The sequence below is a fragment of the Podarcis liolepis genome, assembly GCF_965112155.1.
Source record: "Podarcis liolepis genome assembly, chromosome: 5".
Classification (NCBI taxonomy): Eukaryota; Metazoa; Chordata; class Lepidosauria; order Squamata; family Lacertidae; genus Podarcis; species Podarcis liolepis.
Genome location: NC_139556.1, coordinates 53,747,228 through 53,774,684, shown reverse-complemented (window position 1 = coordinate 53,774,684; position 27,457 = coordinate 53,747,228). Strand labels below are relative to the sequence as shown.

General features: G+C 41.3%; 1 protein-coding gene across 1 annotated transcript; it reads left to right on the top strand.

The window, feature by feature from the left end:
* The first annotated feature begins 5,200 nt into the window (after positions 1–5,200).
* CASP7 (caspase 7) lies at positions 5,201–26,057 on the top strand. The gene is made up of 6 exons (XM_083505387.1): positions 5,201–5,307; positions 18,965–19,110; positions 19,857–19,985; positions 20,793–20,968; positions 21,685–21,823; positions 23,692–26,057. Exons 1-6 carry the CDS (start codon positions 5,225–5,227, stop codon positions 23,913–23,915), a joined length of 897 nt encoding a protein of 298 aa, XP_083361513.1. The 5' UTR covers positions 5,201–5,224; the 3' UTR covers positions 23,916–26,057.
* The last annotated feature ends 1,400 nt before the right edge of the window (positions 26,058–27,457 follow it).

Here is a 27,457-nt window from a genome sequence, read left to right as displayed (position 1 = left end):
CATATATTTCTTTAGATGAAGTACCGTATATACTTTTATCATAGCTGTCAACTTTCAGATTTGAAAATAGGGAATCAGCAGCCTCAAAAAATAAGGGATCAGCAGCCTCGCCTGTCCCGGGGACAGTCTACGGGATATCTAACAATCTGGAATAGCAGTGGGAAGCAGCGGGAAATGGTGCTGGAATAAGGGACTTTCCCACAAAAAAAGGGAAGGTTGACAGCTATGACTTTTATTCCATATGTGCAGAATACCATACATTTTGAGTCAAAATCTGCGTTGTAGTGATTGGGACAAATTTGTCCTGGAAGAGTTGGCAGGCATTCTCCTCAGTATCCCCACATCCATCATTCTAGACCAGGGCTCACCAAACTTTGTTCTGTGAATATTCAGTCAGCTGGTCTGTAGTGTGTCTGTGGCTTTGTGGTTGAAACAGAAGATGGCATATCTATGGTATTGTAATTTACCGTATTTTTCCGTGTATAAGACAATTTTTTTTTGCTATTAAAAAACATAGGCAAAAATTGGGTGACGTCTTATACACAGATAGTGAATGCAGAGAGGGGAAGTGCAATTAATGGCAGCAGCAAGCAGGAGAATGGCAGCGGCGATTGGGCAGGTGATTGGTGGCTGTGGCAAGATGACAGGCAATTGGCGGCTGAGGCAAGTGGGTGGCTGCGCTGTTGGTGACAGCAAGCCGGCAGACAATTGGCGGCTGCGGCAAGGTGTGCAATCAGCAATGGCTGTGGCAAGTAATCGGCAGTGGCGGGCAGGCGGGTGAGCAATTGGTGAAAGTGACCTCCCCCACCCCACCCTAAAAGCTAAACAATTTCTTAATTTTGGGTTAAAAAAAATAGGGGTCGTCTTATACATGGGGGCATCTTATACACTGAAAAATACAGTAATATTTTAATAGCATTGTATTGCATTTTATTTCTTATAATGTACTTTATTGTATTACAATTGGAATTCTATGGACATGGCCTGGGGAGAGGGCGGGTGGCACAAGAGTCCTGAGGAACTGATAGAGATCCCTGGAGGGTCACATTCTGCCTGAGGTTCCCCACCCGTTATATTTATTTTATTTTATTTTACTTTAAAAACATACCTATAGGACTTATATCTATTGAACTATAAATATATAAATATTCCTATATTTAAAGCCCTATATATTTATAGTCCTATACATATTTATATAAACATATTTTATATTTATATATATATATATATTTAAAAGCAGGACTTTACAGCAAAGCATAGGGACCTGTCTTACCAGAATCAGACTCTTACAGTTCAATAGTGTTTGCACTGCCTGGCAGCGGCTCTCCTGGATTTCTGGTAAACGCCTGCTGAAATACATCAGGAGTGGGCATTTGAGATTTTTCTTGGGCTGAAAATAATGAGACACAATAGGAACTTAGGAATCTGCCTTAGACCAAGTCACACCATCAGTTCATCTAGCTCAGTATCGTCTACACTGACTGACAGCTGCTCTTCGGGATTTCAGACAGGGAACATTCCAAGCGCTACCTAGAAGATGCTCAGGATTGAACCTGGGAACTTCTGCATGCAAAGCAGATTCTGCATCACTGACCTGCAACCCTTCCAAAGACCGGAGACCCACTCAGAAGACTGAACAGGAGGATAGCTCAGTCAGCCTAGCTAGGAACCCCTACTGTGTACCCACTCCAATCTCCACTAAGCGGCTGCAGGAGATTCCAGGAGCTCCAGGCACTTACCCAGAGTTGTGTTTCCGGTGGGAGGATCCAAAGCAGTGGAAACTAGTGCCTTTATTCATTGACACCTGGAAGTCTTCACTGGAGGTGGTGCAGAACATTATGCCCCCAGAGTGTCTCTCATCGCCCATCATTGCTTCAGCATGGGACCAAAGCAGCAGTTGGTCATGGTCCCAGGTGCCTCAGTGCATCCTCCTTCAGCCAAAGCCAAGATGGTTCTCCCTTTATTCCCCTTCATCTTCCAGAACACCTTTCTCCAAAAACCAGAGCCTCTTGTAAGTTGACACTCCCCACCTCCCAGCAAAGCCTCCTCCCTCCCATTTTCCTACTAATGGAAGCTGACATTCTACACCTTTCTCCAGACCCAAGGACCCATCTTTAATGCGATAATGACCAGCAATCAGCTTATCCCCAGCTGGCAATGGGCTTGTGATCCTAAACTTTAATGCAACAGAGCTTGACATAGTTTTAACCACGTTGTTTAACTTGTGAGTTGATGAGCTTGCCCATATTCTAACCCTTTAATGAATCTAGAAATTATAGGGAGTCTGTCGCTCACCCAAACTTGTAACAATACATCTAAAGCGCACGATTCCTATCTCAAAAAATCGTAATAATAACTGCACTCCTCACGGGCCACAGCTCCTAGCACCCTTAAACTACATTTCCCAGGACTCTTTGGGAGGCATCATGTAATTTCAATGTATGGTGTGTACCCAAGCCCCCTCAAAGCAGGTGGTGCCAGCAATAGAGATATATTATTATGTTTTATTTTTTATTTCATTTTTATACTGCTTTATATTTTTAAGAAAAATCTCAAAGTGGTTTGCTGCATATTAAAACATCAATAAAACAATCTGAAGAAAGTCAAATACAGCGTATATAGTCAAAGCAACATAATTAACAGAAAACTAAAATATTATCTTAAAGATTTCAAAATAAATCATTACAAAGGTCAACTACAGAACACTGTACATATTTAACACAAAGTTAACAAAAAAACAATTTTTAAACGTTTCCAAAAAAAATTGCTAAGTGAAGTCAAATATATATTAGCTTGAATCTGCGGCACAGAATAGCCACCGGGTGAGCTTCCCACCTGAGCAGGGATTCAAACGCAGCTCAGCTGCAACATTCCCCAACCACGCAGCTTCCCTATCAAGGCACATGGTGGGAGAGAGAAGCCCGAGGGAATTCCCTTCCTAGGATTTTACTTCCCCCTCGCCTTCCCTCGGGGCCTGCCTGCTTGGGTGGAATCTATGGGGCAATCGGGTAATTTTAGACTGCGGACTGAAGTGCCGCCCGCCCGCCCGCCTGTCCTCCCTCCCTTCCTTCCTTCCTTAGACGCCAATGGAGCGTCGCTTCACTTCCTTGGAAATGTGGTTGCGCGTGGGGCGTATGTGCCCGGACAACACCCAATGAAACGGACCCGTCCTCTGCCCCGCGGGGTTGGCGGCGTGTCGGGTGCGCCTAGAAGGCTGACGAGTGCAAAGTGACTACAGGCCATGAATCAACAGCCTTATTAATTTCCAAAGGGCTGCCGGGGACGCGGAAACTCCGCTCTGGGACCTTCGCCCGGGCGGGGGCGCTGCTAGGTTCCTGCGCCGCCCAGGCGGGACCTTTCGCTTTCACTTTCGCGGCTCCACGTAGCAGAGCGCCGGCGGAGAGGGACACCCCGCTTGCCCCTTCTTCACCAAGCGTGCCCAGGCAAGTTTCCCCCGGGGTGGGCTGGAGGGGACGCTCGGCCCGCCTCGCTTGCCTGCCTCTTTGCGGGCAGCTGCGCCCTTTCCGACGCTTCCCGCTTCCCTTTGGCCCTGCCTGCCCCGTCGAGCCTCCAATTCCTGGCGTCTTGCGCTGGGCTCCGTCCCGTTCCCTTTTCCTTTGAAGTTCTGCGCCTCGCCCATTTCAACCTTTTGCAGCATTTCTTGATAACCTATTAGTTTCCAATATCTGCCCCCCACTTCCTGTACTCGCGACTGTCTCCTTTTCCGGAGGTGAAAGCAGCACCCCTAAATCATGGCTACGCCCATGGCATTCCTGCCTGTAAAAACAACAACAACAGCCCTGACCTGATGGATTTCGGCTTGCTGAGGAAGCTGCCAATTGTTACAGAGGCCTGTTGACCTGTCACTGTATTTCTAGGCTGGGGGGAGCTGACCTTATGGAAAGAAGCCTAGGAAGCTGTTGTCAATTGAGTCGGTATTACCAGCACTGACTCCCCAGGATTTCAGACGGATTTCTCCCAGTCCTACCTAGAGATGCTGGGGGTTGAATTTGGGACTTTTTGCCTGTGGAGCAGGTGCTCTGTCACAGAGCCTTAAAAGATTGTGGAGGCTGTCAGTGTCAGAGGCTGTTTAAGAAAGAGGGAATTTTTGTGTTTTTCCTATATGTGCTTTTTCTTTTTATTATTAGTTTTAATGTATGTATTTTTGTATTTTGTATTTTTGTGCTTAATGTTTGTATTGTTGTATTTTGTAGTATGTATTTTGTGTCTTTATATTCTTTTTGTCTTTGTCTTTGTATTTTTTCTTTTATACTTTGCATTGTTAAAATTTAATAAAAACTTTTTTTAAAAAAAGTCAGTGTCCGAGGATTAGCTATAGTGCCACCAAACTCTCCTTTCTACCCTTTTCAATTCTAATATTTTTGCAGCTCCTTCAGTATCCTGTATGCAAGGTCACACACTTTAATTCTACTGCTGTACTCGTATCACTTGACACTTACGTAAATTTAAAATAAATTAAAGAACGTTAAGCAGATTCGTGGGTGATCCTGACCTATGTTGTTTCCTCAGGATTGCATAATGCAGACTTGTTACCACAAGATTGCATGATGCAGATTATTTTCGCTATTCTGTGAAATGTAGCCGGATACCGGGGTTTCTCCCTGCCCAGTTTGCATCCTACAATTTGCCTAGTATAGATAATGACCACCTTATGGAGCCTAGAGAGTGATTCCATTTTGTTCATAGGGACCTACAGTATAAAATTTCTGTACAGTCTACCCTCTCATCAGGAATAAAGAAGTTGCCTTTCTTTATTCCTGAAACGAGTTACATTACATCAGAAAGGAGTTTCAGATGTAACCCAGGGGCCCCAAAGCAAGTGTGAATAGGAGTGCAGCCTTAAAGGTTCTGAGCACAGTCTGTCTCTCTTGTACACAGATCTATGCATGTGGGATTTCCTTGCCAACAGCACACCTCCGTGTGTAGATGAGCATACAAGGAAGGGAGGTTGTAGGTACTCAAGATGTCTATGGATATTTAGTTTTGAAAAGCATCTCTCGTAATTTGAACATCAAAAGCTAAAACTCTAAAATTCTAAAAACTTCCTGAATTTTGAAAGAATTTTTTAATTGGATCTGAGAACACAGTTTTTCTGTAATTCTGAAATGGGCAAAAAAAATGCATTTTTAAAAGTTAAAAGTATTTTAATAGCATTCTTGTCATTTGTTTCTCTAAATAGTCGGCAGATCCTTTGCCAACAAAGATGCAGAGCAATGATGAAAGAGACCATGGTGATGTTCCAGATGCAAAGCCAGATAGAAGACAGCGATCTTCACTCTTTTCAAAGTAAGGCACATGTTTGTTAGCTTGTCCAAAAGAAATTTATCTTGACTTTATTCTGGACCCACTGATAGAATTCTAATGGGAAAATAGCACTGGTTGTGCAACAAGTTTCTGCCAGTGCAGCTGTTGCGTTTGGTTCCTCTGCTGTGCAGCCTTCAAACTCAGCCGTCCAATAGGAAGGAAGCATTGCATACAGACCTATAAATGCACTACATACTAGAAATGAACCTTACACCTGTTCCACATGGGGGGAATCTAATAATTTAAACTTTTCCTTTTCCTTTTAAATTGAATTCTGAATATTAAATTCCAAGAATAGCTGTTAATTATATTTTATATTTATAACCATTGTCAGTCCCAAGTGGATGTTTACTTCAGTTAAATTATTCACAGTATTCATTCACGAGTTAATATAAGCTTGTTTGTTAAGGGTGGAGAAACAACACAAGCGGATTGGGTGGGGTGGGGCGCACTACCTGACTTCCACTGGTCATGATTGCTAAGATTTGGCCAACTGGACATGATTGGCTTCTATTTTTAAAAGAGCAAATATTGGGAACCTGTAGTGCAGCCTATTTTAATTGCAAGTGTGTATATTTAATTTCTGTTATCAAGTGGCAGCAAGTTTGTATATTTTGTGTGTGTCTGCCTTTAGGGATTCTCAAAATCATGGTAATAATTTTTTTTACCTATAAGAGGTCAAATTAAATGCTAGTATGTGGATTACTCAACTTTAGTAGATAGAAAAGTATAATGATTGTTAACAAGGAATAACGTTTTAGGTTTCAAAAGAAGGTGAACCTAGAACAGTAGTGTGTTCTCATTCACTTTCTGTTGACTTCTGTTCATGATGCATCTGTAAGAGGCAGGTGAGTGAGTACCTGGTTTAAAACATGGTTAGAGAGCTAGAGAGACAGATTATGATGCATTTCCCTGGCTCTGGCTCCTCCCATGTGGGAACATCTCAAGAAAGGAACCAGTGAAATAAAGTTGACTGCCACACGTTTGTATCCAGTCCAAACTGTGAGGCTGGGCCTTGCCTTAAGCACTTAATACGCCAGTGCCTTCCAAACTCCTCCCCACCCCTCATGGACCGCTTGTACATTGCTCAGGGTCTTAGCAGACCATTTATTTTTCTGCCTATTTTAGTAATTGTAATGCACTAGTCTAGATACTGTTTATGTTCAATTGTATTTTCATTTCTGCCTTCATTTCTTACCGATTGTATTTTATTGTGGTACAGTTTGAATTCCATCAAATTCAAATTGTAATTAAATGAAAAACGATACAAGAAATAATAGAAGCAATAAATATACAATTGAAATCTTATGAATACTTGAGCAAAGCTTCCAGATCACAATTTGGGAATCCTCATCATAGTTTGCTCCCCCTTCTCCCTCTCTCTCTCTCTCTCTCTCTCTCACACACACACACACACACACACACTTTTATTTGGACACCAGAGCTCACATTTCTTTTTATAGTGCAGGAGTGGGGAGCGTGTGGCCCTCCAAATATTGCTGAACTACAGTTCACATCTGGACCAGGCTAGGCCTGATGGGTGGTTGTATCCAACATCTAGAGAGCCAGTGTGGTGTATTGGTTAAGAGCGGTAGTCTTGTAATCTGGGGAACCAGGTTCGTGTCCCCGCTCCTCCACATGCAGCTGCTGGGTGACCTTGGGCCAGTCACACTTCTCTGAAGTCTCTCAGCTCCACTCACCTCACAGAGTGCTTGTTGTGGGGGAGGAAGGGAAAGGAGAATGTTAGCCGCTTTGAGACTCCTGAAGGGGAGTGAAAGGCTGGATATCAAATCCAAACTCTTCTTCTTCATCATCATCATCTAGAGGGTCTTGGGCTCTCTGTCTTTGGTTTAGTTTTAAGGCAAAATTGCTGTATTTTGAGAGAAGTCGTCTACTGATTGGATTGGATTTTTAAACAAACCTGTATATCTTCTTCCCACTAGATGGCAGATGAATATAACTTTTTGCTTGTTAGATGTCAGAAGATCTTTGAGATCTGTTTTTACTTGTCGCAGCTTAAAAGTTAATGCTTATTGTATTACATTACTGTAAATGTCACTGAAAGTACAATGAGAAAACAGAAGGTGAGGAAGATTTGGCAGCAGGGGGGAATCTTTTGACATTAATTTCCTTCTGTTGGATTCCATTATCTTTCTTTCATTTAGATTAAATCAAACTAATGGTTCTGCTACACAGTTCTGTGGGCCAATCAACATAGTGCTCTCAGCATAATTCAATGAGGGTTGATAAAATGTGCAGTTAGGCACATTTAGCATGTCACAAGCAATCCACTTCTAGAGCATTTGTTACCTGATGGTGTGTATGGGGCCAAATTATTGGTACACAGTGAAACCATTCTGCGACCACATTGCCACAAGATTAATTGCAGCGGGAGTGAGGCAACTCATATTTCATCACAAGGATAGGTGAATCTACAAGTATACACACTCCAAATAAGAAATTGTCTTTTAGATTACATCCAGCATTGCGATTTGTGTTGGTGATTTGTTGACATTCCAAGAACAGCATTTCTAAGCAGATTTCAACTAACTTAAAGGCGTCAGGACTGTGACTTCAATGTTAGTTGGATCCACAGCATGTACACCCAATTAGGGATCTTACATATGCACTTTTTTTCTACCATGCCTACACCATGCACATGGCGTGTACACACACCTGTGTGACAAGTTGTCTTTTCCACTGTTTTTCATCTGGGGCGTGGAGTAAAAAAGAGTCAGAATTCTTACAAACTCGGTATGTAAGTGCGCCTGCACGTTTATTTTATTGTTTGCATTTATATCCCACCTTTCCTTTAAGGAGCTCACATGGCTCTCCCCTTCCCCATTTTTATCCTCACAACAATCCTGTGAGGTAGATTAGACAGAGCTAATGACTGGCCCAATTCATCCAGTGAGTTGCATGGCTGAATAGGTTTGAAGCTTGGTCTCCTAGGTAAGAATTCACCTCTACACCACCTTGTTCGCTACCCAGGTGAGGAACAACCACATTTTGAATGAACCACAGAACCCAGGAAACTGTTTCCAAGTCCAGCAGCCAGATTTAAGGGCCCAGGTTTATTATAGGTTTGCAATAGGAGAGATCTCAGTCAACTCAGTGCTCCAGTTGAGAAGGTCTGCCCCAAGGCACTTCAGAACCAAAGCTCATATAGTAGTTCAAACACAGCAAACAAGGAGTCATAAAACATATTCACGTACATCAGGAAAGGTTACAGGTCGTGAAAAGTAAAGCACGCATGGCTCTGTACAGGTATCTTCAGCCCCACGTCACCTTGGAGTGGCCCCAGTGTTCCCAGGCCATTTGACCATTTTAGGTCTCAGATGTCCAGCGTTACCCTGGCAACCTAGTCTTCAATGAGGGAAGAGCATCATATCCTCTTCCTGAGTCTCAGATAGCTTCAAGGATTGCCGATTTATACTGGTGCTAAAACATCCTGCCATTTGTACAACTTTCACACAGAAAGCAAGCCTAATACCTTCTAAAAGGTTAAATTAAAATAATAAAAATAAAATATACACCTGGAATCTCTAATTCATAATCCAGCACTAACCATTTTACCACACTGGTTCTCACTAACTGGGCAAATGAGCATGCATATAACATCCATGTTCAACTTTATGAAATGCTTCTGATGTGGGTGCGCATGGCATGCACAAGAATCCTAGTTTGGTGAATGCCTGAATGCATTTCTTTTAAGCAATTTAGATACAACACATTAATATTCAGCATATTTCTGAACTTGCCATATTCTGATCCACACTAATAGTTTGGGGGTTGCTCTTGAATTGTTACCCAAAACTGTCGTCATCCAAGTTCTACTTTTTCGGGTCATTTCTCTTTTCAAAAGCTTGATCCGCTGCGTGACTTCCGTATTTTGCTGAAGAAAAGGAGCCTGGAAGACCTTGTTCCAGAGGCCTTGCATTCTTCTTTAATGGTGCTTGCACATAGCTTAATAACTACTTACGTTGACAACTTCTGAGATGTAACGGAAAGGGGAGGGTTTCGTTACCTGTCTTGTCTTCCACCACCCCCTCTCTCGGTTGTTAATTTCCACCAACTTTTGATGGCTGACAGGTTCCTGTCATCTCTTAGAGAAGCAAAACATGCATAGCAAAACTTATTGGGGGGAAATTAATTAAGTTTGCACTCATTTGTCCTCTCCTGATCTAGGCATGTTCTGCACTCTGTGCTGCTGAGTCCTTTAAAAGCTGACTTCTGTGAAATTAACCTTCATTTCCAAAGAGAAGAACATTGCTTTTTTTGCACAGGGGAACAACTCACAGCCTCTATGTAGCCAGGCACAGGTTACTGATCCCCTTGTCGCTGAATTCATGCTGTACTCCCTGCGATCTATCAAGGACGTGGGGGGGGGGGTACACTGTGAGATTACTGTACCTCCTCAATGCCCAGCTGAACTATGCTAAGAAGCTCAGACTATCACTTAGGCACCATAAGCTTTTAGGAATCGCTAATGTAAACATTTGACTGGTTTTTCTACCTATTTGAGTGGGTTGTGGCTGTTTTATTTTGTTCCTTTAATTTTCTGTATCGGTTTGCATTCATTATTGTCTGTTATAATTACCCAGTTGTACTTTTTGTTTTTAACTGTCCTGTTAGCTGCTGTGAACACACATACATTTGTATTGAGGTTGCAGGATATAATTATATAAATAAATTCAATCCTTATTTTAGCCATGATTATATACGTTTATATAAGAGGCCGATTGGCGAGTAGTCCAGTCTTTATCAACCAGGTGCTCTCCAGATTTTTGGGACTACAATTCCCATCAGCCCCAGCCAGCAGAGCAGTGAGAATTGCAATCCAGAACACCTGGATTGACACCAGATTGACAAAGGCAGGAGTGGACCATCCAGACTTACCATTAAAGTGTCTTTATTTATTAAATTTTTGTTCCAAGGATTACAGGATGGTTTACAATATAAAAACACAAAAATACATACCATCGTAACAAAGAAAAACAATAATTTCATGCACACATAGATGGTTTAATTAGCCAAAGGCCTGTCAGAAGAGAGATGTTTTTGCCTGGTGACTAAATATATTGTTACGCCAGCAGTATGAGATCCCAGGGGCTCAGGTGCTTAACCAGGGTTCATGCCTCCTATTGGAAATAAAGCACAGTGGAGACTGTGGTATCTTTATGGTATATGGTTTATTTACACATATCTACAATCTGAGCCTACGATGGAGAGGTTCCCAGTATTACACTCCAAGAGGGTCTCTCACTCCTCCCACAGGATCCAAAACAGAAATCAACCATGTTCTCTTTCTCCTGTCCCAGTTTTTTTCTTTAGCGTATCACTGCCAACTGCAATCCTAAAAAACTAACACTGGCTTTTTTGTCTTACTTACTAAAACCAGGGCCCAAGGTGAGGCTTAACCCGTTAGGCCAGGCATGGCCCAACTTGGCCCTCCAGCAGTTTTGGGACTACAATTCCCATCATCCCTGACCACTGGTCCTGTTAGCTAGGGATGATGGGAGTTGTAGTCCCAAAACAGTTGGAGGGCCAAGTTTGGCCATGACTGTGTTAGGCTGTCTGGCACTGAATCTCCCAATGGGCCATCTGACTCAGCCATTATCACATGACTACCTCATGAGGAAACTGTCCTGTGTTATTTCCAACCTTTGCCAGATCCAGCAATTTAGGGGTTGGATTAAATTCTAACTCTTTATTGAATTCAGAACAATGTGTAAGGAGGCAGCTGGCCCATTATTGTGTTGCTGCCCTCCAGACACATGAAGAAGAGCCTCAGATTGCAGGGTCTGGGTTTTCTTTCAAATGTGTGTTCAGATACATGTAATTGTCCAGCTTGGAATTTCATTTTTTTAGGGAAAGAGAAATATGGCCAGTTGGCATCAGATTGATGTTGGATAATTATATCATAGAGTTTGACAATTCGTTCTCAAAGGGTACAGAAAGTAAAGTGCAAACCTGTTTAATCTGTCTTGTTTAACTTTAAGCAACAAATTTATTTGTGAGGATGTCAGGGGTGCAATATCAGAAGGAAAACATTGTGCATATAACTCTTTTGGTCTAAATTAATTAGGCAGGATCCCAACATCAGTTATGTAGAATTCCATATACTAGTAAATATAGGGTATTAAATAGACTGAAATGCTTGTTTTTCTACAAAGAAGTTTAAGAATTTTCAGGCACACTACTTTGATACAGTGTGAGGTTGTATATCAGAGTTAGGTGATGGTTTCAAAGGACAGCAACCTCTGCACACAGAGCCACATGTGTCTATCTCTTAAGCATTTTTTTTAAAAAATAATCTGTGCATTATTCTTACAGCAGAGCAGTGATAGAATCACAGTGGTGCAAGCACATGCTTTCTGCCTGTCAGCAGGAGCGGAAGAGACCTGCATGACCTCGGCTTGCATGTTAGGCCATAGTTATGGAGGTTTCAATAGCCCTATAGAAAAGTCCAGCGTGACCCATTGCTGACACAGACAAATCTTTGGGTCTGTGAACACACCCGTAGGCTGCTTCAGTCACTAATGTAGTGTAAGCATGGTGGGATGCTGGCATTAATAGAGAACACTAAACCTATTCATCATCGCAAGGTGGACGTATTTTTCAGATGCAGAGTGGTGTACCACTTGATGAAGAGCCAAGGTACTGTACATTCTTTGTGTCGCCCTTTCACTTTCTGTAGGAGGGGGAAGAACAGACTTTAGATAATTTAGCATCCTGAACTCAGAAAATGAGCATTTTTATGTTCCTGATTGGCAATCCACGGACTGGGTGCACATTTGTTTGGTGAATTAAAACAGGTCAGTAAGGCATAGAAATGGAGAAGTATTTGCTCCATTGAAAGCAGCAGTAGTCTCTTGGTACCTTCTCACATTATGGGATGGTAGCCAGTGTGGCACAGCTCCTCCTTGTGCTCAGGTAACGTGAGAAGCTCCATGCCAGGTGGGGGGAATCCACTCTGCAACTCCTCCCCACATCAGTGTTGGCCCAACTTCCAGGACAAGTGAGGCCATGTTACCCTTAGTGGCTGTGTGCAGAGATAGCATGATGGCATGAGACAAGCAAGAGACTAAAAAGCTGCGCCAGGTAATAGCAGTCTTCAGTTCTGACAACAAGCACAAGAGGAGCTACATGAGTGGTATGAAGTTTGAAGCTGAAGCAAATTTGGTTTGAGAAAAGGATGGTAACAGTAAAAGTATGAATGGGTGTGTTTGTGCGTGCAAAAAATGTTATATAAATTACCAGTGATCAGAGGATGGCAGGAATACATTCAGCTGGAAGGTTGGGTTAGATCATCCCAATTCTTATTTGTGATCTTAAATTAGGTACAGGGGTTGAAACATTTGGTCCTGCCTCGTTTACAAAGATAACCAAGCCATGTGGTGAGGGCGGTGCTAGATTCTGTTGTTTCTCCCACACCCATACTGGCCAGAGCCTGAAACAAAGTTGTGCCATTTGTAGAACAGAACTTCACTGCCTCGTCTCCTTTTCCTCCTTTCTTGCTCCTGCAATTGCCAGATTTGTTAGGTAAGAAGATTTGGCCTAAGGAGTTAGGGCAGCTTTTCAAATAGTTTCTAAAAATTAGACACATTTCAGTTTACATGTTAAAATTCTACTCAAGGGACTTGATTAATAGTATCTGGTACAGTGGTACCTCAGGTTAAGTACTTAATTCGTTCCGGAGGTCCGTTCTTAACCTGAAACTGTTCTTAACCTGAAGCACCACTTTAGCTAATGGGGCCTCCTGCTGCCGCTGCGCCACCGGAGCACAATTTCTGTTCTCATCCTGAAGCAAAGTTCTTAACCTGAGGTACTATTTCTGGGTTAGCAGAGTCTGTAACCTGAAGCGTATGTAACCCGAGGTACCCCTGTACTGGAATAAAAGAATACAGAGCATGCATAGAATAAGATGTCCTATTTTGTCTGAAGGGACTCTGATGCTGTTATCTAAACTTGATTATTTGCGAAAGAAGGAGCATTTTGAGATATAATTAACTTTTATGTAGTCAGTGGTCCCAGTGAATTCACTTTCCATGGCCCTGTGTTTCAGACCTACATGGGGGGTTCTAGCTAATGTGTATAAATAACTTTGCATCTGAATTATAATGTTTTGTTTATTGTTTTATTGTACTTTGCCTGAAATTGTCAGTGCAATCTTATACAGTATATGCCTACTCAGAACAAAGTCTCACTCGAGTTCACTGGGGCTTATTCCCAGGAAAGTTTTTCTTTCTGCAGCAACTGAATCTGCAGCCATCTGATGGTCTCCCCCCCTCCCCCCTCCCCATGCAACAACTGCATTCCAGCCTTTTTCAGAGTTCTCACACCGAAAACTATGTAGCAGCCATTAGGGTCTTTTATAGCTCAATATTTTTTCATCTTTTTTTCATCATTGGTATTTCTTTAACAACTATTAATCTGCTTGCATTTCAGTTTTGTTTTTTGTTTTGTTTACATACATAAAAACATACAGCGTATTAGGTTACTTGTTAGATGCATCCAGGAAATAAGTATTATGTAAAGATTGAAACACAAAAACATGAATGAGGGAGCAGCAGTTAAAAGTGCACCATTTTTCATAGCACAATGACCTACCACAATTGATTAATGAAAATGGCAGTTCTGGAACATTTACCAAGTTGTTTGCCACTTCACAATCAGTCAGTATTGTTCAGCTGCTGGTGTAAGCTGAAGGCTGGGGGGTTTTTTGGGTTCACATCAAAGGAGCCTATTTAAACATCTCACTGCTTGCCAACCATTTCTTGCTCTATAGAAAGCTAAATCGCTTCAGCAGTAAGATACTGGAATGTATGTGTGCTAGACTTTTGGTGTGTGGTTTTTGGAGGGGGTGTGTTTTTACTGTGCAGGAGAGCTTTGAAAAGCACAGGAGGTCTCCCATAAGGTCTAACATGGTAGAACGACCTCCAGCTCATACCCTGTGGGTGGGTCCTAAAAACTATTGGTTGTTACCGTCACTCATAAGACAGACCACTTCACGGGAATGCTTAGGTGCCCCTCTTAACTAGTCAAATTCTCTGGGTAATCCTATGCATATTTATTTGGAAGCAAGCCCCACTGTTGCAATGTGACTCACAAATAAGTGTACATAGGATTACAGCCTGAGTTGCTTGCTGGTGGGTGCAGGTGTGGCCGTAGGTATACTATTTCAGTCTTTGTGTTTACACTTCCGTCTTAACAAAAATCTGACTATTTGCATCAAAGCTTCCAGTAATTGAGCAGTCTGACATAAAAATTTGAAGGCCTCAAATTTCACATAAATGTAAATTCATACTGTTACAATTATGCACAACGTCCTATCCAGACAACCCAAAACAATATCTAGAAAATGATTAACAGAAAAGGCTTTTTTTCAATCTCTTGATTAAAAATGTTAACCTTGTAAGTGTTCATTTGATTAACTGTAACTTATGTACAGATGTATTTTATTTAAAGCATAGCACTGGGGGAAAATAAAAAGGTAAACTTCTCTTGCATAGCACTGGGAGGAAATAAAAACGTAAACTTATCTTCCCTTGAAACAAAGTAAGAAGTTTACAGTCCTGCACATAACTAATTGTGCATTGTGTCAAAGAAAATGTCATGTGAAAACATTAAAGTGTGATTGGTTTATGGGGATGTGTTGTTACAAGATGTTGCTTTGGTCAAGTTTAAGAAGCAAACTGTTCATAGTAATTAATGATACAAGTTGTGTTTTGTTGTAAATTTTTACATTTCTGTAAGCAGAAACTTAAGTTTGAGAATAGATTTATTTTTCACTAAAAATGTATTGCATTGCTTTCTCTGCCTGAAGGACTTGTGCTGGGCACAAATCAAAGAGTAATATAAACCAGTGACCTGCTTTTATTATTCTCGAACAAACTAATTTATCATGATTTGCTATGGCATGCAAATAAGGGAAATTCCAAAATCTGGTTTGTTCCCCACTACAAATTTGCTTCCTTCTTGTTCTGCCACTCCTTGGACAGGTACCAACTGTTTCTCACAGTTGTCCATCTAGATTACAGTGATGTAGGTCTAAACCTGAATCACATAGGGGCTCTCCAGCATTATCATAATAGCTTCCCCAGATCAAGAATACAAATATGAGGAAGATTGGCCAAATAACAACTGCAGCCCTAGGGTTCATTATGATAGTATAAAGGCAGAGCGGGAAACAAAATAAGTATACTTTAGGCCTATACACCTTACTTGCATGCAATGGGTTTAATGTGTTGAGGAGCTGGCCACACAGTTTCCCTGGACTTACGCTTTCCTTTGAATGGGCATCTGAAAAGAAACCTCTTTTCAGCTGCCTATGCAGAGGGGTTCCATGTGATCCGCACATGTGTAAAATCAGGTTGCCCTGGTCACATGGCACCCTGAGTTGTGAACAGTTGCTCACATGCAGATAGCTCCATTTCAAACACCCACACTCAACATGCAGGTGCCAGAGGCAAGGCTGGTGTGGGGGCACAGGATCAGGGGTGAGGCCAACAGGGCAGACCCTCTCTGCTTCACCACATGAGTGAATGCGTGAATAGGCAGAATGGTAGATTACCAATTGTTTTCCTGAGACCTCAGGTTCCTCAGCCAGCTTAATCAGGGGCTCCCCTTTGAGATCAGCCATAGCCTACAAGCATGGGAAAACAGCTTTCCTATCCCTAACAATCTTCCCTTAGTGTACAGGGCTGAGGATTAAACCTGTTCTAAAGCAGACTCTGGTTTCCTGGGTTAATCTCAAGCCCAGGCCACAGATGTGAAGGACAAGGAGAGAAGAGACCTCAAAGGTGCACTGAAATTGTCTAGCAAAGGCAGAGGCCAGTTTTCTTGTATTTATTCCACGTCTTAAAAACCCACAGGCTTAATTCCACCTCTAATCTACAGGAGCCCAATATCTCACACCATTATTCTTTGCTGCACACTTACTCTTCATAAGTACACATAGTTTCTTAACTTGCTGGTCTAGGATAGCAGACCCTGTTCTTCATAGTTCAGACTCAGCCCTAGAGCTCTACCCTACAATCCTTTGCAACAGAAATAGGCATGCTAGGGAGACAGGTTTGATAGGGAATGGTTTTCTTAAACATAGAAACTTGGAAAGACCTATCCTAGAGAAAGAGGCTTTCTGTACTCAAACCCAAACCGTGGCAGAATCCTTTTCACAAGAGAAGATTAGCATCTACAGCCCGTTATGCTGCTTCAACAGGGACAACCCTACAATTGGGCAGAGTGTCTCAGATGCTGGAGATCAGCAGTCCCCAGCTGTTTCTCTTGAGCCCCTCAGCCATTCCCCTTTGTTGCCATCCTCCCCCAATTGGCCTGCTGCCTCAGGTGTGGTAGAGGACACTATGCTGTTAGCCATGTTGCCTCAATCCGCAAAATGCCTTGGTCTGGCCTTATGCTTCAGAAGGCTCTGCACTTCCAACTCTCCTAAGAATGATTGGTTCAACAAATAGGATCAACTGATCACCTCATCAGGTTCAAAACTGTTTTTCACCTGACGATTTGAGCTCTGGCCAGAGGAATGAAAAAAAAATAGCACTTTTGCCTTGAGAAGGACTTTAGAAACGCTTCCATTTTTTTATTTCCCTGTCATCCAAATCTGAGAAATGGTGGTTATGCTTAACTGTGGTTTGTTGAAACAAGCGAACTGCTTACCATAGTTCAATAACCTGACTTGTTTCAGCAAGCCCTAGTTAAGATGCACTGTAATTCAGGGCTTGGATAATGCTAAACCATGGTCAGTCTGAAATAGGAGCAGAAGCTTTTCATCTCTTCCGCCCAGCCACTCCAAAGAAGAAGTGGCAGATGCAAGCCAAAGGCTTGCTGTGGCTCATTCTTGTAATTTTAAAACATAATTTGGTGTGTGAATCAGGCCACTGTTTCTTGATGTGTTTATATAACTCTACTTTTAAAAAAATAAAGGCAAGTACTTCCTTTTCTTAGAGTTCTTTTTGACAGGAAGGAAATATAACACCACAGTTTCACTACAGTCATTTTTCCCCACACACATGAATTTGGTGTGTAGGTTGTTTGTGGGTTTTTTCATCTAACCCTCCCTCCCCAAAAAGTTACTAGATTTCAAGCAGCAGCAGCAGCAGCAAAAAATAATCCTAGTTCAGGTTCTGTAGAAGGCTTTGTACTTTATTGGCACAAATAGCCTGCCTGTGTAAGGCAATGAGATGTAAATGAGGCTTGCACTAGGTAACACACACACAAATAGGGGAACTGTCTTAAGGATTTGGGGAGAGGGGTTATAAAATATCAGCTGAGGCCAGCAGTGAGTAGGAATTCTACGCACACGAGGGAAAGACATTATCCCAGTCTATTTGCTACCTAGGCCACAGTATTGGTAAGGAAATGTTGCTGTGGCTTCACTCTTGTACCAATGTTCCTTGGGACTAGATTAATAGAAGCACTTTTTCTGTCTTAAAACTAATCATACTTTTTCTTGTGTGGTATTAGTAGGTCCACAGCAGGGTGGTTAACTTGTGCACACACACACACCCAAAAAACTAGGCATTAAAAATACATATTATTGCTCACTCCTGTGGGTTTGCTTCTACGATGCCAAAATGTTTTAGGTGTCTCCCCAAAGACTTTCCCTACACTTGTACAACAACAACAGATTTAAAATAGTGTAGACTAGCTGTTGGAAAAAGCTTTTGAAGGGCAGGCTTGAAAACGGCAGTTTTCACCACACCCCCACTTTCATACTTTGGCCACTTTGACATTTGGCCCGCAGAGGGTTGACCATGTGTCATTCCTATTCTTGGCCGAAGAAAGGTTAGCTACCCCTGCTGTAAAGGTTGTCTTTGGTTGGTAATAGCATGCTGTGACCAAGAACTTGCAATCACTTAAAAGTTGGGATGTGTGTCTTAAAGGCACAGCCTGGGAGCAGTTTACTTGTGCCCATTTAACTGCTTTGATCTGCAGAACTAGCCCTGTTTACAAGCGCCACATTATACACGTTCCGCAGTTGTAACGAAGTATTTTTAGTGTGTTTGAAACTCCCTGTCGATTGACATCAGGAAAGATACTGTCATTTACTTGGTCATTTAAGAATGTAAAATCAAGGCCCACCTCTCAATAAATTTGTTTTCTTGATTCCAACAATGCTTATTAGTATGAATCCAAAAGAGAACTATTTTAAAGCAATATTCCAGTGGTATTTAACTCCACACAGAATTAGACAAATATTTGGCCAAAACATGCACGGCTAGAGATACAATAGAATTAAGGCGAATTTAAGATATATCTTTTGGAACTGTAAAAACAAACATTTCTGGACAGAAGTATTGAATAATATATTAATAGGTACGGGCTATGATCTCCCAAGGAAACCTAAAATAACTCTTCTTTTGAGTTATTCTTCATCCTGCAGTCATTAATGCTGATTTACAACTGATTACTGCTTCTAACAACAACAAAACAGTGTACTGCACAAAAATGGAAAAACAAACCCTACCACAACTGTTTGGTGGAGGAAAATTTGGCAAAATATCTTAATGATAAAGCTTACATACAAGAGAAACACAATACTTAATAATCAGTTAAGCATCAATGAAAATTTGAAATGCTTTTGTGTTCTGTCTATGAACATTTAGTTACATTTCCACAGAAAAAAGAATGGACAGGAAATTCAGCCAGAGACCTCTTTCCCTAGCCGAAACCGAATTGTTCCTCCAGAATTCCTGTATCGTATGGACTACAAGAAAATTGGAAAATGTGTTATTATAAACAACAAGAACTTCAAAGAAAGTACAAGTATGTTTTTCACATAATCTTAATATAACTCTGGGTGGTACTTCTGTTAGAGAGCAAGAGATCTATACGTGAGAGCAGTGCTTTTCAAGACAATATGCTAATATCTAGGGATCACACTCTTCTCCCATATCTTCTCCCATATCAATCAGCCACATTTGATGGGAACAAGGGAAAGTGACTTTTCTATTGCTAGTTTCAAATTTTGAGACCCTGCTTTGCATGTTCTTTTTTGGCCTTCAGCCATAAAGTTAAAAGCTTTCTGTTAGAAAGGCTTTTGTGCTTTAAACGTCTGACATAACCACCTTGCCTATGGTGTTCTCTTAGGAGGGGCTTTTTGCAGTTTTAAAGGGATATGCTGTTGATAATGTATTTTTTATTACTATTTCTTAGCATGCTGCTTTAGTGTTTACTTTGCCCGGGGGGGAGGGTTGTATTTTGCTGTGAGCAGCCTTGAACTTTTATAAAGGAAGAGTGGCCATACCCAGAAAATGACTGAGCCCACAAAAAGCGCGCCGTAAAATATTGTTAGTCTTTATGGTGCCACAAAACATTTCTGCAGTGGTCTCGACAGGGCCCCCTCTCTGGCCATTGCTTGGGTCTTTGTGAATATAACAAGCTGTTTCTGAATACTGCTCAAAGGTTTTAAGTTTTTAAATCATTTTCTCTCCCATTGGGCATTCACACAACTTGTAATAATAAGTACGCCTCTGCACAGTCAGCATCAATCTTCTTGTGTTTCTTATCAGACATGGGTATACGAAATGGCACTGATAAAGATGCTGGTGACCTGCTAAAATGTTTTCGAAGCATTGGATTTGATGTTTCCATCCATAATGATCTCACCTGTGAAGCTATGGAGAATAAACTCAAGGAAGGTAACAATGACCACCAATTGCATTAGGTTCCCTGTTTAGATAGTTTGCTGGTTTACTTAAGAAGACCAATTGTGTTCTTCCTTTGGTCATTTGAGAAGCTGAGCTTTTAATACATAATTTGGGTAGTACTAAATGAACTGGGTTGTTGTCAGTGTAGCACTAAGGAGATTTGTTTCTGTTTCCTCAATGGAACCATCTCCCCGCATTCACTGTTCTGGGGGTTCTAACCATCTGGAGAAGATTTGGAGGGTGGAGTTCCATTGCACTAGCAGGCATCATTGAACTGGCTTCCTCTAGCACAACAATTTTGTTGAATACAGTGGTGCCTTGGTTGTCGAACTTAATCTGTCCGACTCCCGAAACAGTTCGAAAACCAAGGTGCAGTTTCCGATTGGCTGCAGGAGCTTCCTGCACTCAATCAGAAGCCACGGAAGCTGTGTCGGACGTTTGGCTTCCAAAGAACTTTCACAAACCAGGACACTCTCCTCCAGGAGCCGATTTGTTCAGGAGCCAAGCCATTCAACAATTAAGGCACCACTGTACAAGCACTTCCTAGTGAGCAGTTCAGGCTTAGTCATGCTTAGAATTGAGCCATTGGAAACAGTGGGACTAATTTAAGTTCCATTTATTTCAAAGGGTCTCTTTTAAACATGACAAAGATCCAACCCAGTGGCAGTTATTTCTGAGTAAACATGAATAGGATTGATGTTAGCCCTTCTTTTAATTGTGCAGAAAAAAGACTTGCCACGTATAGTTTTTGGTAAGTGGCATTTCCATTATGTGAGAGGAAATACGTTTGATTTGCAGTTGCCCTTGAGAGCCACAGTGATGCTGCTTGTTTTGCCTGCATATTATTAAGCCACGGAGACGAGGGGTTTATCTATGGCACAGATGGAGCTATGGCAATAAAGGAGTTGACAAGTATTTTCAGAGGAGACAAGTGCCCAAGCCTCATTGGAAAACCTAAGTTGTTTTTCATTCAGGTAAGGTATTTGATGCAAGCTAGCATGTGCTGGGTAGAAGCTGTTTTCCAAAGTTTAGCAGCAGGAAGCTAGAATTGGAAACAGTGGTCCAAAATGGTTGCAGAGTAATGCCTAAGGCAGGCAGATACGAGAGATATTTGGTCAGCTTTTCTTGAGAACGATGCTCAATACTTGTCTTTTTTCTGTTTTCTCAGTTTGTGTCTCAAGCACTACTACCCACTTTCATTTCCTTTTATTGTCCTCTCCCCCCCCCCTTTTTTTTTTGGTAGATGTTACATTATTTGCCCTAGAGTAATTTATTTGTTATTAATTAAAAACTGATTTTGAAAAATTCTCATGTATTGAGTATTTTGGATAACTGCACATAGAAACACAAAATGTCAGTTTAAGGCCAATGTTAGGCACTTAATAAATAATGAATAGCGTGCTCACCAGCAATGGCATGGCCTATCTGTGTATTCATACAATTGACTGCAGCTAATATATTTAAGCTGTAGCCCTAGGACGAATATGTTTTCCATAGGGTTGATGCTGCTGATCCTAGTATAGGTCATTAATGTACCATATTTCATTTACAAGGTTCAAGTATATGTTCAGCTATAATGTGAATCTGTTTCAGTTACAAAATTATCATAAAATTCCATAACTCCTGTAAATTGTATGTGATTTATGTGTACACTGAATTATTTTGCTCACTTTTTATATCATGGTTTCAGGCTTGTCGAGGTTCTGAATTTGATGAAGGGATTCAGACAGATGCAGGTTCTCCAAATAACGATCTGGAAATGGATGCTAATCCAGGATGCAAGATTCCGGTAGAAGCAGATTTTTTGTATGCGTATTCCACCGTGCCAGGTATAAACGGGAAAAGTGACAAACTTGACATACAAATGAGTGAGAGTAAAACAAAATGTCACATATTGGGGAAAATATAAGCATTGGAACTTAAATAAAAATGGAATGCTATTTTATGGGGAAATGTATTTTCTTTACATTGAATTATGAGCCAGTCTTGAAAGTTTGAAGCACTGCACTTTATATTTTCACATATCAAGTTTATTTCCTTCTGAAATGTATAGGCTTTTCAGTGTTCTAGTTTGTGTGTATAATCAGGGGCGAACGAAGGCTAACCGACACCTGGGGCGGGGCAAACTGCTGGCTGCGCACACGTTGTGCCGCTACGTATGACGCATGCATGGCATTGTTACGCAGGGCACATATGCAGCAACACTACGTACAGCACATGCGTGCAACACTGTGCATGCGTTGTACATAGCGGTTTGCTGCCGGAGCCGCTTGAATGCCTTATGGATGGTGGCGGGATCCTCTGTTCATGGCTGCAGCCGCGAACAGAGGATCCTCCACGTGCGGCGACAACGGAGGGATCCCAACACCGTCCATACAACGCTTGAGCGCCGCCGGCAGCAAACCGCTATGTACAGCGCATGTGTGGCATCACTACGTACAGCGCATGTGTGCGACACCGCACATGCGTTGTACGTAGCGGTTTGCCGCTGGCGCCACTCGAACGCCGTACAGACGGTGGCAGGATCCTCTGCTTGCAGCTACAGCCGCAAACGGAGGATCTTCCACATGTAGCTACAGTGGCGCGATGGCTGCTCACTCCGCCACACCCGGGCTCACCCCCCCCCCGACTTGGCACCCAGGGCACACCACCACCACCCGCCCCCCTTGTGATGCCACTGTATATAATTAATGCAAACGATCAAATGTGAGCAACAAGAACAGCTCCTCTTGACATTCTGCTGCTAAGCCATGGATTGACTCAGCATGGCATGCAAACCCAGGCTCATGGTTTAGCTCTCTCCATATAAACCATGTGCTGTAAGCAAGGCTTATCCTATGGTTTATAGCTCATGGTTTGTCTGGGAGCTTCTGCCAACCTAGCAGTTCGAAAGCACATCAAAGTGCAAGTAGATAAATAGGTACCGCTCCGGCAGGAAGGTAAACGGCGTTTCCATGCGCTGCTCTGGTTCGCCAGAAGCGGCTTAGTCATGCTGTATGCCGGCTCCCTCGGCCAGTAAAGTGAGATGAGTGCCACAATCCCAGAGTTGTCCACGACTGGACCTAATGGTCAGGGGTACCTTTACCTTATCTGGGAGAGCTAAAGCTCTCCCAGATTAAGGTTTAGATAAAATACTAAGCCAAACCATAACTTAGGGCAGCACAGCAGCAGAATGACCAGAGGAGGACCAAAGCAGCCGCAATCTCCTCTGTGGGATCCCACACATTTGTTGTACATGCTAAACTGTGGTGCCAACGATACCAATGTCCTCTTTTATTTTTAGTTATCTTTCTCTATCTCAGCTAGCTGGAAAAGTCTTAACAATTCCATATTTTTAATAATTTGCTATTAAAATGGAAACTGATTTTTTTTTTAAAAAAATAGCCTTATTTAATGTGTATCATAATGATCCAGGATCATTTTAGTTGACACAGTCCAGCCCTATGCACTTTTTGAGAGTGTTGCATGTGCATGGGTTTCCACAGCAAGCACTCACACTCTTGAAAAAGCAAAATGCTTTGCTTGCCTCTTCAGCAATGCAAATGATTGTGACAAAAACCTATAGACCCACATTGGTTCCCTCCTGCACTTGTACGTATATGGTTTGGATTATGACCCTATTTGTAATGTGCAGTGAATATCTCTTTTGCCCTTCATTATGGTAAGGAGGCTTTTTTCCCTTTCCTCTCACTTACAGGTTATTATTCTTGGCGGAATCCAGGGAACGGCTCCTGGTTTGTGCAATCTCTTTGTGAAGTTCTGACTAAGTATGCCAAAGAGCTGGAGATCCTGCAGATGCTCACCATGGTTAACTACAAAGTAGCAAGAAACTATGAATCGCAGTGTGATGACCCACGCTTCAATGGGAAGAAACAGATTCCTTGTGTGGTCTCCATGCTAACCAAAGAAGTTTACTTCTGAAATCTCATTTGTTTGGGCATATATCATCTGCCCATCTTCCAAAGAAAGATTGAAATATACAGTGGGGATTTTTTAATCAAAACATTTCAAATCAAACCACTCTGGATCCAGAGCTTTGTCAAGATAATCTTTGAAATATGCAATATGACAATTACCTCAGTTGATAGTTAAAATCCTTTTCAACATGCCACCTTGACTGTTTATGTGTATTTTGGTAGATGATTCTGGTCTCTTGTTGTTTCTGGCCACATTGAAAAAGAATGCCTCTAATACCTCTCTTGTTTGACCACATCTGGAGTCGTGTGTGGGTTTTTTCTCATGGAAATTCCTCATAATTCCCCAATATTAACTACTTAAAATGTGTTGGCATTGTGCTATGGCACTGAAACATTTTTCTTAATTTCTCAAATATAAAAGGGAGGAATCACATAGGAATATGACCAAGGTATACTGGAGTTTTCTGTGATTAAATGGTGGACTTGATATCATTGGTATTTTACATATCAGAGGACATATCCATTCATGGGTCTTGCTTGGTTTCAGTGTGGGTTTGAAATCATAAGCCATTTACTTTTCAAAATCACTCTGTTTAAGACTGTTTCTGTTTTCCTTACTTCTCCCTACATTGGAAAACTATCCTTATAAAACCTAAGAAATACTTGAAACGCTTCTTTTTATCCAATATGGAAATACCACTCCAGTTTTATCATGAGAACACTGAACAGTTAAGTGCAGCTTATGACATTTTCAGCGCAATAACAATTTGATAGCAAATATGTGCTGTGTAGTATATAGCTTTCAAACAGAAATAACAGTGATGCCTGTACGTTGTCAGTTAGATCAAAGCACAATTATTCCACAAAGCAATAAGTAAAACTATAGCAAACTAAGTTAATTTAAGAGTTTCTACTTCCTTGTAATGACTAACTGCTGCTGAGAAGCCACACAGTTTTTTACTTTAAATACCTTAAGCTTGATTGTGTTGCCCTTTCTGCATGATTAGACATTGCAGATTCGGTGCCTACATATTCATTTGAAGGCAAACCACCACCACCCCATCATTCTTGATCTTACACCATAAATTCATATTTTTCTGTATGTCACTTTATAGTGCCAATTTCTTGTTTCTAGATTTGTTTCCTTGTTTCTAGATTTACAAACAGTGTTGTACAATTGTTGAATTTCTTGTTATTATAACAAGTCCACAGTATACCCAATGCTATGGATGTATTGGCCAACTTTCATTTCATTACCATAAAGGCGCTCTTTCTTGGCGTGTTCAGTGCTGTGGCTATTTGAAGTAAGCTTGAGCTATGAATCCTAGCTACTCATGGAAACTTGATTTTGTGTCAGTCAAGTCACCAGTACAAAGGCAATGTTTATGTAGTTTTCAAGCTTTAAAGCAAGATAGGAAAAGAGTCTGCTGAATTTTAACTGGGGATAGACCACATCTTACACAACATCAGGTAGGAAATATTTCCATCACTGCAAGAGGAGATCTCCACAGAATGCCAATAACTTCTTAAGAAATCCAGTGCGCTATGGATTCTACAGTGAGACAAACTGCTTTTCTGGCATGATGCAAAAATATAGCAATAGGATCTCAGGTAGTGACAGCTGCAGGACTAGGCCTCACCATGAAGTGGGAAATATGCAATCCTATGAATTTATCCTGGCAAAGACCTGTATGTTTCTTGAGCAAGAGAGTAAACTAAATGGGAGCATCAATGGGAGTTTTGCCTTGCAAATGGTTGTGAAATAATCTCAGTTAATCATAACATTTTTTGCACTTAAAGAATTAATAAATTCTTTTGACATAACATGTCTGTCCAGTTATATTCAGACAATGAAATAATAGTAAAAACTATAAACTAGTAGTTCAAGACACCGAAACTAATCAGCTGTTTACATGTTGAAGTTAATAAACTGTTTACATATGATGGAAATGCATAACTCCTTTGTTCTTCAGGGAATCGTCATGGAAAATCTCAATTAAGAGATCAATATATATTTGATGCGAATATAGCCAATCTAGAAATATTTTAATGGTTATTTTAAAGCAGCATGGGATCATCTTTTTTCATTTCAGAAACATTAGCTAATTCTACAAAGAAATAAAAACAAATAAAGATAATTTTCTAATCTGCTTGTTTCATTTTTCTCTCTGTGGGAGGAATGAATGTATCTTCTGAGCTCTCATCCACAGAAATTATGGGTGGTTTTCTGTAATCAGCCAAGGTATTTCTTGCAAAGCTGAATTCATCTGTTAGAAAATCTGGTTCTATATGTTTTCTTTTAAACGGGTTTGCTTCCAGGTGTGTTAGTTGTTCTTAACAGTGCTTGTAAGAAATATTGTGAACTGGGAGCCCTGCCTAGTTCAGCATTCTGTGCCTCACTAGTCAAATGGTTTTTATTCAGCCACAAGGAAAATATTAAGGCAACAGCCCATATTCATTGCCTCTTGAACCTGTTTTGCTAATAGCCACCATCTTAAATGTAGTTGTCATTATTTCTCAGCCACCCTTCACCATCTGATCCTAGGGCTGCTTAGAATAATATAATGTAAGTTTATAAAAACAAAAACAGTTGCAATTATAAAAATATCCATCCTAAACAGCAATATTGATTGCTTAAAAGAGAGGGGTCCTGCAAAACAAATGCCTTAACTGTCAATTTTGAGAGAGCCCTCCCCCTTTGCCACCATTCTCCACACTTCCAAGGATAGCAGAATTACCAAGAGAACTCCTTCTGCTGATCTTAACACCCAGAGGTTTCTGTACAGAAGGATGTGGCAGGAACTGAAGGAGAAGCTAATAGCTCAACAGCCTTCTTCTGATCAATCATCGGTGACAGTGGGCCCTAAGTGGTTAAATTTTCCTCTTCTCTCCCTCTTCTGAAGATCAACTGCAGTATAACGTGACCTGTGCTTCTAGGCACGGGTCCAAGCAGCTTCCCTCTTGCCCTGCTCCTTCTCAAGGGAAAACCCCAATTGCCATTTGCTCTGATGGAGCACTGAAGAGCAGTTTTTTCCAGAGGAAAGAAGTGGGACAAGAAGTGTCGAGAAACCCTCACTGGATTATCCAGTGAACGTTTGCAGAGCAGGTCAAATAACTTCCTCTTCTCTTTCAGCATTGGTTTATGGGAGAAGATTAGCATACATTTAAGATTCTGATGGTCATTCCCAAAAAAACAACTGGTTGGAAATCCCTAAATCTTGATCCCTTTGGAATGCCCAGGTTAAAGCAAGCTGTGACTTTTTGATGGTTGCATGAAAGTCTCAAAAATTACAGTGCTATCCAAACCATTTCTACTCAGTCATATTGAATTTAATATGTATTATTTTCAGGTAAGGGGGGCTAGGTTTGCAGGCTCTGTGTTGATCTTTAAATATGCTGCTTGGCAGGGAATATATATCACATTGATTCCTTTTGTTGCTATGATCATTCAAAATAAAGCACAATTCTTTTACTACAGTATTTTCCCCTATTCCTCTAAGGAAATAGGGGACCGTAATATATATAAGCAATATTTGGGGGGGGGGC

Coding starts and splice junctions, on each gene's coding strand:
- CASP7 (XM_083505387.1), top strand. CDS start 5,225: ATGCAGAGCAATGATGAAAGAGACCATGGTGATGTTCCAGATGCAAAG. Junction 19,986..20,792: donor GGAGAATAAACTCAAGGAAG/GTAACAATGACC, acceptor TTTGATTTGCAG/TTGCCCTTGAGAGCCACAGT. Junction 21,824..23,691: donor TGCGTATTCCACCGTGCCAG/GTATAAACGGGA, acceptor TCTCACTTACAG/GTTATTATTCTTGGCGGAAT.